The 12,558-nt window shown below is 39.1% G+C and overlaps 2 protein-coding genes across 4 annotated transcripts in view; one reads left to right on the forward strand and one right to left on the reverse strand.

Annotated features, from left to right (window-relative positions):
* Nucleotides 1-12,558, forward strand: part of Ctnna1 (catenin alpha 1) — a 134,953-nt gene that overhangs the window by 88,178 nt on the left and 34,217 nt on the right. The window contains exon 1 of one of the 2 annotated variants that reach the window (XM_029546932.1): nt 6,885-7,077. The exons of the other annotated variant lie outside the window; for it this stretch is intronic. The gene's annotated coding sequence lies outside the window, so the exon portion shown is untranslated. Of the gene's footprint in view, nt 1-6,884; nt 7,078-12,558 lie in introns of those variants that run through there. 2 annotated transcript variants of the gene reach the window in all.
* On the reverse strand, nt 1,425-6,936 carry Lrrtm2 (leucine rich repeat transmembrane neuronal 2). 2 transcript variants are annotated; one of them, XM_021214544.2, is made up of 2 exons: nt 6,392-6,936; nt 1,425-5,616 (listed from the first exon to the last, which is right to left on the reverse strand). In XM_021214544.2, the coding sequence occupies exons 1-2, from the start codon at nt 6,419-6,421 to the stop codon at nt 4,501-4,503; spliced, it is 1,146 nt and encodes a 381-aa protein (XP_021070203.1). In that variant the 5' UTR covers nt 6,422-6,936; the 3' UTR covers nt 1,425-4,500. The 2 variants fall into 2 exon arrangements, with proteins under 2 accessions (XP_021070203.1, XP_021070202.1); XM_021214543.2 differs by having other exon boundaries at nt 2,719-6,044; nt 6,392-6,932.

Below are 12,558 nucleotides of genomic sequence, written 5' to 3' on the forward strand. Positions count from 1 at the left end.
CCACTTCTAGGTTGGGGTTACAGGTGTTTAAGATGCTTATAGCATGCATGTGACATGCTTGGCTTGTTTTGTGGATTCTGGGATCCAAACTCCTCAAGTCCTAGTGGGTGTCATCTCTGTTAGCCTTGGGGCTGGAGAAGCAGGAGGTTCACACAAGAATTGTGACTCATTCATTGCAGTTGGTACCTAGAAGGCAAGGTTGTTTCTGCCTTATAGAGCCTAGGCATAGCATTCTGTCTGAGTAGGTATTCAAACCAAACAAAATACACCAGTAAAACAGTCTTTCCTTTTCTCATCCATACCTACTGAACTAGCATCTGGAGTAGAGTGAGTCTTACAGTCCTAACATGGTTAGTACCTACAGACTTCAGGAGTGATAAGGTATGATCCTGGCATTTATCCACTGAAGTAGAGGCCAGTTTATTAAGTCTGGATTCCAGCATGGCTTTCATCTGTTTCAGGTTGTACGTGAAGAATTGAGAAGAGCAACCAACCCCAGGGCTTATGAGCCCTACTTTCTACCAGTTGTTAAGGCTGGCTGTTGGCTTTTTAGTGTGGTTTGTTATGTGTGTTCTGCTTGCCCCCTTCCCCTTCATAGACACGCTTTGCCTCTGTGAGTAAGGGCAGGAATGATTAGCTGCCCTTTTTTCAGCAAACACATTTGACACTGAAAAGCAGCATGGTCAGAGCAGCTGTTCGTTTGACTTCTGTCACCGATGCCTATTCGGGTTTCTCCTGTCGGCACTTGCAGGTTTCAGGAGAAAATTATAAACAAAGGAGACATTTGGTTTTTTTACAGTATACACAATTTTAATAACAAAACTTTTCTGTACACTGTACTATAGTCCCGACAACCCAATTCCTTGTATAATAGTATTTTCTTCCTATCCCCCGACAACCTTCCCCCCATGGCTCTTAAAGGTAATTAAACAAATGTGTTTGGACTGTTCTTTGAGTTTGCAGTCTCAGTGTTCACAGGTTCACCAAGCATTCCATGTATCATACTGATTTTAAAACTGAAGGAAGAAAAGATTAGTTGAAGAAGTTGGAGATGTTTCCAAATGTCTGCAATGGCAGAATGAAAGGGTGAATGGTCATTTTCTGGTTTTGGCCTTATTCAGGCGCTATGAGTTTGCCCCAGGATAGCTAAAGAAATGCTTATCTATAGATGGCCCATATTATCATTTTAAAAACATCTTTTCTGATTCAAGCATTTTAACTGAGAATATATGAAAATTATGTCCCAAACAGACTTGAGATAGTGCTGTTACTGGATTGCTGTATTAGGAAAATTATCATGTAATTTACCTGTTAAAATAGTCTATTTTAAAATTATGTGTGTGTGTGTGTGTGTGTGTGTATATATAATATATATATATATATATATATATATATATATATATAATAGAGAGAGGGGGGAAATTTTTAGCTCCACCCCTTAGATAGCTATGTGTAGAAAGTATGACTTAAGAAAATAATAAAACTTTGATATCTCAGAATTCAGACTAGTGCTACATAGAGCTTGCTTTTACTGGAAAGATGGAGTTTAGCTTTTGGTGACTAGCATTATAATAAGCAGATGGGTTTTAATAATTAGTGTGGAATTAGGAAGTTTAGTCAATTCCATTCATTGAATTAGTACTGAAATTAACTTTGACTCATTAAGAAATTACATGTGGTAATAGTTTTTTTTTTTTTTTTTGGCTTAAAATAGTGTCTGTTTTTTGATGCCGGTAATATGAGTTTTGTGTGATTTATTTTTTTATTTTTTTTAAGATTTACCAGCCCACTCTCTTTTTAGAAAAGTAAGCTTGAATTCCCTGTAGGCTACAAAAATAAGTAATGGTAGTTGCAAACTAATTTTTAATTCCTAGCTTCATTTCACTTTTCTGAGAAATTATTTTCTGATTTTTCACTAACCTTTAAAATGGAGGAGAGGGAAAGTTGAGTGGTAAGAGATAAAACCCCACCCAAAGCCCCCACTTTTATGACTAGGAACCACATATGGTTTTGCTACTCTGGCCAGTTGGTAGCACAGATACTGCATGGAACCTTGTTTTCTGTAGGCAGTTAGAAGTGGCAATTTGTGCTTTAACTGAAAAAGGAAAATACCTGGTTGGCACTACCATTACCAAAAGTGTGGAAGGAAAAAAAATATGCCCCCCCCCCCCCCTAGTTTGCCTTGATGGCTTTTGGCACTGTTCTCCTTCGGATGCTACGTGGCTTGCTCTGCTACATACAGTTCACTTTACTCATTCTTTAGGATTGATTGGGGTTCCTAGTTAATATTTCTTACTTTTTAGTTCACAGTTTGAATAAATTTTGCTTGTGATTTGAAATGATGAAAATCACTCATCGTTTAGGGCCAATGGAGTCTTGCTTGCTCAAAACGGAATTGTGAACAAGCTGTCCATCACCTGACAAATGGCAGTGGTCACCATGATAAATGAGTTGTTAAATCCTAGACCACGGAGCTCATTTGTAATAGGGCTTCTGCTGCAGTTCCTCGGTGGGGAAGCAGTGTGCTGTGCTCTATGCTGGAAAGCCAGTGTCTGTCTCAGCTCAGACAAACCGAGCGTCTGCTGTATCAGGAGAGGGAATGCTTGCCACTCAAGATCAACCGATCTGAGCTGCTCTGAGGCTTTGCCAGCCTCAGATTACCCAGCATAAGAAATATAAAGAGCACATTTCACTGAAGCCTATTACCTGCTTTTTGTTAAGAGATTTGAAATATTTTTCAGTGCTAAAGGAAAACAATTATGATTAAATCTAGGTCTATAGAAACATTTTCAATCCAATCATGGGGAGAGAATAAGCCTTGAATGAAGAATATTGTGTTACAGTAGTGACTTTCGTTAAGGACTTAAATATTTTTCCACATAAAAATGCTTGTTTTCTTTTCCTTTCTGAAATCAAAGTAATGATTTTCTGTTTTCTCCTACATGTGGAGCCTTCTTTGTAGAAAAAAATTCTATGTGAATTGGTAACTTGAGTCTAATTCCCCAGTATGCCGTCATTTGCCTTAAAGAAGTCAGAATTGAACACTTGTGGTTCTTCATGAAAAATGTGGCATCGTTGTCAGGTGTTACTGTGATTAAAGTGTTCACATTTACACTGTAGAGTCTCCTTCCACACCATACAGATCCCTGAGCATCACTTATTTGGTGCAAATTGTACATGATCATGTTTGCTGCCTAGTTACTTCCACTAACCTGAGAGCCACACTCAGAGTCTTTCCCTGTTTATAACCCTTCACACCCGTTCTGTTTTCACTCACTGCTGTGTGATGACAGGGGCAATGACAGGAGTTCTGCCTTAAGGTTTGCCTCGAAAATAGGTCCTGTCTCAGAAGGAGCTACTCATATAAATGCGTATCTTTATTAAAGGGCAAGCTTTACCATCATATTTTGAAAGCAATTTTTTGTGTTTTTTTATAATATAACAAGAATCAGGTTAGGCACCTTTAATAGCCAATTATTTTTAATTCGAATCTTTGAAGTTTAAAGATCAGAAAAAGGCAGAAGGAAGAGGCTTAAACAGTTTGTCAAGGCATCTTTAATCATGAGAGGGGATGTATTTTCAAACTGGATGGAGTATATCAGGATTGTTAAGTTGACTCAGTTTTTCTCTTTCCCAAATGCAAATTTTTACATAATAGAGGATTTAGTAAGTTAATTAGTAAAATGGAATTTAATACTAGTTTAAAATAATAGGCTAAATGCCACAAAAATCAGCATGTCCATTATAAGTCAAACTAGAGTTGTATAAGAAGTCAGCATAGTTACTTAGTATTGATCTATTATAATGAGATCTTTTTATAATTGCTTGGATTTATTGTTGAAATATATTAAAGAGTCACCCAATTTTATTAGAGTTATATAAAAGGTGCTGGTTTCATGATGTAACTTAGATAATGTTTATTAAGCCAAGCCAAACTGAAAGAATAACGTTTAATATTTACCAGTCTTAAGCACACATGTAAGTCTACTTCTTATACTGGCAGTAAATTATAGTTTGAGTAAATACCACATTATCTTACAAGAGAACTTTGCTGTCTCCTTCTTAAGTAGGAAGCCAGTTGTGGTCCATAGGATGGAGAATAATAATCATACAGGTTTTTGTCCCTACCTATATTTGTTTAGTAGCATCTTTTGGAACTGTTTTCAGTACAAAAAAAAAAAAAAAAAAACTTATGGAGACCTTAGCGCAAATGTTTACATACAGTTGTATATAATTACATACAAGAAATGATTTATATTGAAGTAGGCATTTAGACTTTCCAACAAGAGTGCAAATTAATATGAGCATTGCTTCATTTAACACTTAAAATATGTTTTCATTAAAAAATTAAAAATACTTTAACACTTCAAAAACTCAAGTCTCCACTTGGTTTGGAAAATTAGGCTTAATGTCACCATTGGTAAAAATTAGATATGTATTTAGCCCCTACTATGTAAAATAGGTTACTTATCTGATGTGATTTTTGATGATGAGTAGATATTATACTTCACATTCTTTGTATGGCAGCTGCTGACACTTGCACTGTCCATAACCATTAATGATGATGAAAGGTCCTTCATGGGTGGGTTCATACTCATTATACGGTCCTTGGTCTGACATGTTTGACATATGGAGTCGTGTTTGGGATCGGAGCTGCCTGTGGTTCTGAATCATTGAGCACTGCCTAATTCTTCTTAAAGTGGGAGGGCAGCACTTCCTGGAAATGAACACTATAAAAATAATAAAAAAGAAAGAAAACAATAAAGCCATTGTTCCTGTAATTACTCTCTGAGTAAAGATGGCATTGTCTGGTTCAGGAAAGTGTTCCTCTGTAGTGACTGCTATGCCTGCAGTAGTTGGAATTTCTTTGTCTCCTACATAGTAACTCGATGAGCTTATTTTTGTGTATTCAGTGGTTGGCTCTCTATAAGTTGTAGCCATGGCAGTGACGGTGGTTGATAAATTCCAGCAGAGCTGAAACCCGTGGACTGCATCTAGAATATCCTCTCCTTGGGTGTGGTCAGGGCTGTGGCATAGGATGGAGTGCTCCCACCGACCTTGGAAACTGCCCAGCCAGGAGGCAAGAGCACACACTCTGGGGCTGCATTCCCACAGATTGCCAGAGAGGCCAACGGTTGTGAGGGATTTCAGGGAGTTTAAGATTTTGGAATCAAGACTGTTTAACTTGTTGTTATCCATGAGAAGTATTTTAAGATTAGGCATGGTCTCGAACACTGTCAAGTCGATGGCTTTGATTTCATTTCCAGTTAGGTCTAGCTTTTCTAAAGTGCTCCAGGTCCAGTCCATCCCACACGTCAAGTTGCTGATTTTGTTCCATTGTAAGAAGAGAGTGTGCAGACTGCTTAGCCGGAGGAAATGAGCAAAATTAATCTTTGTCAGCTGATTGTGCTCCAGATGAAGCTCTCTCAGTTTGATTAATCCTGCAAATCCATTTCGAGCCAAACTTCGCAAACGGTTTGTGCTCAAATCCAGAAACTCTAGACTACGACAGTCCCAGAACAGACGTACTGGGATAGTCCGCAGGGAGTTGGAACGTAAATGCAAGGTCTGCAGCTTCCGAAGGCCATAGAAGAGCTCAGGATGCAGAGATGACAGCTGATTAAAAGACAGGTCCAAATTTTGCAGATTAATCAGTTGGGTAAAAGTTGTGTTTGGCAAGTAAAATATTTTGTTGGAACTTAAGATTAACTCCTTTAGTTTATATAGTCCTTGGAAAGCATCTTCTTTTACTGTTGAAATTTGATTGTGATCTAAGTGGAGCCAGGTGAGTTGACTGAAGCTGGCAAATTGATCTCTTTCAAGCGCTGTGATGTGATTGTGCCTCAGGGACAGACCCAGAGAACCCTTGTCTGTGGCGTTTGGCACTGAGTGGAAGCCCTGAGAGTCGCAGTAGAATAGCAGCTTCTCACAGCGGCATTTAGGTGGACACGCCATACCCAGGGCAGGCAGCATTTTTAATACCACACTCATTGCATATATTGCTGCCAGCATAGGGGCCCCTAATGGCCACTTGAAATGTAAGCCTGCAGAATATAATTTAAGGAAAACAAGAAGATAGGATATGTTTCAGCAGAACACAGGGGCTATTAAAAACAACAACAAAATGTAACATCATAATGAAAGACTTCACTGCATATAACATTTTTCATTTACTGCAGAAAATTAACCTTGTTTAGACTGGAACACAACTTAAACCATGTATAAGAGAGATTAAAACATGTCCCTTTTTAAAATGTTATATGCATTTACATAAATCTTAAAATCCCGAACCAAGTGATTTGCATCATAAAATGGGAATTCACTGACTTATTTTTATAATTAAGCGTGATTCCTCTTTGATTGAACAAGCCATAGAAATGCATGGACTTACCCATTCTTCAGAGCACATTGGAGGCTGCATTCAGTCGAGGTTGTCAGACTCAACGCAGTGAGTCTGTAAAAGGCTCTAACATGCAGGAGCCTTTGACCAGTTTCCTGTTTTCTGTGCCCCAGGCTTTTCAAGTAAAATTCAAGTCTATCAGGGTGAATTGGTTTTTTTCCTTAGGATATCCCTCTGGAAAGCATTGGTGTCATTTTCTTGGTGCTCTGATCCCCTAATTCGGCTTTGATTATAAGTTAATAATTTCCTCCTGATTACTGCCGATCGTCGGGGCTTCAGGCGTTCCTTCCCGCAGCTGTTAGTTCTCTCAGCCTTAACTTGTTGATGGCAGATGGGCGGCTTGTTGCAGAGAAGAGCTTCTGGAGCAGCATGAGTGCATTTACTGAAAAGCTTTTCCGAGAAACGGCACAAGAATGGATTTGCTTATGTGCTGCGACCACACAGAACTGTATATAGGCTGACGTCACCGGGTGACGTGTCTTTTGTTTGGGTTTTCCAGAAGCTTTACTGTTAAAAAGCACTGTGCTTTGTGACAGTGTCAGGGTCGTTACAAGACCCCCTGTTTACAAGAAATTGAGAAAGAAGAACTCCTGATTTGAGAATTTGGTATTCCTTCAGTGTAGGAGGCAACAATGAGGTTGTAATAAATGCTGCATTCAAGAAGACCCATCTGAACAGTGAGTTGGACTAGCAGAGTGATGATTTTTAATGCGTGTGAGAGCTAGTGTTAGACTGCCGATCCTGCATAGAGATCATCTAAATGGGCACGATTGATTTATGAAGTGCTGATTTAATGCCAGCCTATACAAGGTACGCCTCTGCTCTGGTAGTTTGGAAAGCTACTCAATTGCCTTGTTGTCATGCTTGGTAAAAAGCAAAGTGTGACTGACTGTGTTGGTAAACTCAGTGGGCTTAGTTACTCTGTCATTAAGAACTTAACATTATAAAACACAACAAAGACGAATATCTTCCAAAAGAAACAATTTTGGCCTTTTTCCCCCCTCCATTGAGAATTTCAAGGGAACGTGAATCCTTTTCTGCTTATTATATAACAATGCTTTATTACCACACTGATGGGAAAACGAAAACAGTGCTGAGTAGATCTTTGGATGTCCTACCAGAGGAGAGGAGCAGACTGGCACCGTGATGTTTATACACGTGACCCAGATGGTAACAGTGGAACAGAGACAATTCTGAACAAGTATTGTAGTGTGCCTGGATTTTGACAGTCTTCAGGATTTCTACTTCAGCATCTCACCTACTCCTTGGCTAAAAGCCACAGTTACTGTTGAGATTGGGGTGTTGTGACATCAAAATAGCATCTGCACACTATCTGCTGGTACATTTATGAACTGACTGACTCTTATATCATCTCTTGTTGAATTCTATGAATATGAAAGGACATTAATATTGGAGTAGGATTTTGTTTTGGTTGATTTTGCTTGACAACTCTTGCTTCTCCCTGTTAGATAACTTTTCAGACATGAATGTTTATGGTTGGTGTTATATAAATGCATAAGACGTGTCTAGCATGAATCAGGGCTATATTTTCAGGCCAGACTAAGGGATTGCCTTTTATAAACATACTTGTCTCGTGAACTGGCTGCATGAACTTATTTTCCCCATACTATTACCGCTTACTTTTAGTGAGTCTGGTTTTAAATCTGAGAACAGAAATCTCAAAGGTATTGATGAGATCTGTGAAACAAGCACATCACTGGCCTGTGATCTTCTGAGGATTCCATTCCACTGGTGAATTCTAAGAAATCATTATACAAAGAGATAGAATTTCTGCATTGGAATATGGCTACTCTGATAATGGCTAGACGTCTCTAAGGTCCTTTAGAGTCAAGTGTAAAGATTTTCTGGAAACTCTAGCAATGTAAATATGCATTTCTTTAGCTCTTTTAAAGTGACCCCAAGGTGTGTTCAAAATGTAAGAGGTTTGTTGAAGGCAATGAATGCCTAGACAGGATGATAGAGAAGCCAGCAGCAGTGCTTTGATGGCTCAGTACAGTCTTCAGGTCACACTGCACATCTGATGCCTTTGAAGGGTGGAGAGAGGAAGGATGTACAGACTTTGTCAGACTGCAGTAAGCCACCATTCTCTAGCCAAGTGAAAGTTACGAGTATTCTTAGGAATGAGCTTGGCTATTATGTGTGCCACGGTGATGCTGACTCTGAGGTGCTATTCTTACACGGACCTTGCTGCTTCCTGTGTACCTTTCTGTACTCTAGTGTTTCTTAACCTGGGACTTTTTGTAGATGGCATGGTTGCTGTTGGTCTCCCCATCCCCACCCCCACCCCTACCCTCACCCCCACCCCCAAGAGTATAAAATGTAATCAGCTCCTACTGAGTCTGTGAGCCTAGGTATCACAGACAGAGAGAGTTTACTATTAGCTTGGCCCTAAAAGTTGGAAGGCAGGGAGACTAATGGTTTGTCTCTGTTGTTATTAATTGAAAGAAAACCTTTAGGATGTTGTTGGTGTCTTATTGAAGTCAGCCACATTCTGATGAAAATAACCTTAGGAAAGCATGTGAGTCAGTTGGATTTGGTGAAGCATGGCTAGGAATGAGAAGGAAAGGTATTTCCTTACTCTTAAACTCTGAGAACACTAAGTTCCTTTCTGATTTCTAAGCTGCTTGACCTACTGTTGTGTACTAGTGAATTGAACCTATTCAAATTATATTACTACCTATTGATGTACCTGGTCAACTGAAACTATTCAAATTATAGTTTCTCTGCTGTTACATCAGCTTTTAAGGGAGAGAAGTTGCTCAGGCATGCAGTAGAAAGTCATGCCTTTGTTTGTTTAAATTAGAGATAGATCCTTTTGCCTCAATCTTCCTGATGGCTGGTATTACAAGAGCCTGCCACCACACTCTGAAGGGGTGAGCAGTCCTACTTTTGCTGTATCAGAATGACAGAAAAACAGCTTTTTCCAACTCAGCAGTCATTTTTCTCACCTGTCTACTTTTTGGGTTTTGAAGGATGAGGCTGTGGATCAAAAGACAAGAAGAGTATATACCTTAAAACTAATGTGTGTGCGTATATGCATGTACATACATATGTATATATAAACACAGATGTCAATGATATATTCATTCATATTTCTTCCTTCCCTCTAACTGGATACCATTGTTCTTTCTTTAAATTTTTTTTTGTTTTACTTTTATGTGTATGTTCTGCTTACATGTATATATGTGAACCAGAAGCACGTTGGGTTCTTGAAAAGGTCAGAAGAGGGTGTCAGATCCCCTGAAACTGGAGTTACGGGTGGTTATCTACCGTCCTGTGAGTACTTGGAACCAAAATTGGGTCCTCTGCAAAGAGCAGCAGTGAACTACCAAGCCATTTCTCCTTTTTGAACTAGACTTTTTCTTCTTGACATTTCAAAGTACTTTATTCTGCAGATAGATGCTTTTGACTTAAAAGTGGTAGCACCACCTCTGGAAGATGGTATTCATGGGACACCACTTCTGACTTCTTTGGATTTTCATCAGGGCAAAGGAGGTGGAATTAACCCAGCACTCCCCTATAAAACAGTTTTAAGGAAATTCAATGAGCAGCGATTATAGTTATTTACATTCTTGTTTTTAAAAATATGTGTTTTGTTTGTTTGTTGTTTTTTTCGAGACAGGGTTTCTCAGTGTAGCCCTGACTGTCCTGGAATTCACTCTGTAGACCAGGCTGACCTCGAACTCAGAAATCCAACCGCCTCTGCCTCCCAAGTGCTGGGATTAAAGGCGTGCGCTACCACTGCTTGGCATGTGTATGTTTTTAATATATGGGTGGTAAGAGTTATTTGAAGTGACATAGATATGTAAATGAAACTTTTATTCTTTTATGGTAGACAGTAAGCTTTATATTTTATTTCAAAAGATATTTCTTTAATTGTGCCCAACTCTAAAGAATAAAGTCCCAGCATCAGATGGGTGCACAGAGGTATCCTGAACATCATGTTGAGATAAACCATGCTGGACGTCTTGGTCACTGCTTGGAAATTCTCTTTGTATGAAGATGCTATATTGCCTGGGTCTCAGTATTTCTCCTGTTTTGATCTATTAATTCTTAGGTAGCAACTTCATACTATTTTGTATGGGGTAAAGGGAGTATGATTGTGGTGTGTGTGTGGGGGGGGTGGTTTGAAGGAAACTTGAGTCTTAAAACCACCATGTGTGTCCTGTTATGTGCCTGCTTTACATTGCACAGCCTAGTTATTTCCCTAGTGATGCTGCTGCTGCTTGGGGTCCCTTCTCAAATCTGACCTTTCCTGTTGGAGTCTCTCCCGCCCCTGTTCTCAGTTGATCTTTGAGTTTTCTTACTAGCAAACATGATTGATAAAACAGAAAGAAATATTGGTTTCACAAAGTAGTGTCAGCATTCAGTTATTTTATAGCTTCTGGTTCGGGGGACATATATACTTTGGAATTTGTTCTTAGGTGGCAGGATCATGTGACACCCTACTTTTCTTAATGCTAGAGTTATTTTCTGCCCTGAGCCATAATTTAGCTATAAATTTTGGCTTGATGCACCTGAATCTTCCATAGATTTTTGGACAGAAGGATACTTAAACTTAGCACGAGGGGCTTTTCTTTCTGTACTATAAAGATCAAAACAAAAATAGTGAAAACTATCCTTAAGTCTCATTGACACACAGACTGAAAGTTATATGGCCTACATTTTTTTTTTTATTCCCTCTACCAGTGGCTGTTCCCTAGTACCACCCCCTATACACTCCTTCCTTTTTTGTATAGCAGACCTTGTTTCTTTTGACACAGCCATCTTTGGGGCTGCCCTTACTGGTTTCTCCCTTTCTATTTTGAATAACATTTGATTTAAACACATTTTTCTCTTACATGGCTATACAGAGCCATATACAGCTTCATACTCACTAATCTCGTAGTTAGCATCTCTTTTAGTTTTAGTGGAGTCTGACCCAGCTGGCTAAATTTAAAGGGGCTAGCATGTATATTGGCTTCAGAAGCTTAGAAACAACATTCTCTGAGAATTTTTTCAAGTTAAATTAAGTAATTTACTTAACTTTTATAGTACCAAAGATCAAAACAGAGCAAATGAGTGTACCTAGTGCCCACTGCGGTTAGAAGAGGGTGTCTAATCCTCTAAAACTGTACAGATGGTTATTATCCACTATGTGGGTGCTGAGAACTAAACCTGAGTTCTCTTCTGGAACAGCAAGTACAGATAACCATTACAGATGGTTGTGAGCCACCATGTGGTTGCTGGGAATCAAACTCAGGACCTCTGGAAGAGCAGTCCATGCTCTTAACTGCTGAGCCACCTCTCCAGCCCCAGCAAGTACTCTTTAACTCCTTAATCTCTAACTTTCATCAAGCTTAGTGCTCAGATAGTAAGTGGTGGAGGTGAATGTGTGTTATAGTCTCATTACATTTTACATGATGACTGGAACCCTAAACTTGCTTGTTATACCAAAAATGAACAAACAAACAAAAACAACAACAAAGAAACACTGATGTAAGCACTCTGTCTAGAACATTCCAGAAGGGTCAGATAGGGTTTTTTGTTTTTTTGTTTGTTTGTTTGGTTGGTTTGGTTTGGGTTTTGTTGTTGTAGCGCCCTGGAACTCTCTCTGTAGACCAGGCTGGCTTCTATCTCACAGAGATCTGTCTGCCTCTGCCTCCTGAGTGTTGTGTGGCAATGCCACCCCTACCCGCCCCATCCTGGCCTGACCAACCCTCCTTGACTGAGGCATACATAGACTTTGTTCCTATAGGAACAAGACAAATTGGTTTTGGGGATAGATTAGCAAAGAGAGAATTGACAAGGTATGTGGCACTATTGTATCTTAAAATGGGTGTTCCTGTGTCAGTGTAATCTTGTCAGAAAGTCACATCATAGATGTAATTTACCACAACATTGTGGTAAATCTTTCTACCCAATTTGAGAAAATTCTTGGGTACTGAGGTTTGATTAAACTGTCATGAGATCAATGGCAACCTTTGGGTTTCAGCTTGGGGGAAAATGTTTGAAAGAAATGTATATGAACACCTCCTAGTTGTGGCTAGAAACAATGATGGATTTTTAGGTCATTTACTTTTAAGAGACTTTTTTTTTTTTTTTTTTTTTTTGGCCTCTCAAGTTTTAATCACAGAGACAAAAGAACAGAATATTAT

This window comes from Mus pahari, chromosome 15, assembly GCF_900095145.1.
Source record: "Mus pahari chromosome 15, PAHARI_EIJ_v1.1, whole genome shotgun sequence".
Lineage (NCBI taxonomy): Eukaryota > Metazoa > Chordata > Mammalia > Rodentia > Muridae > Mus > Mus pahari.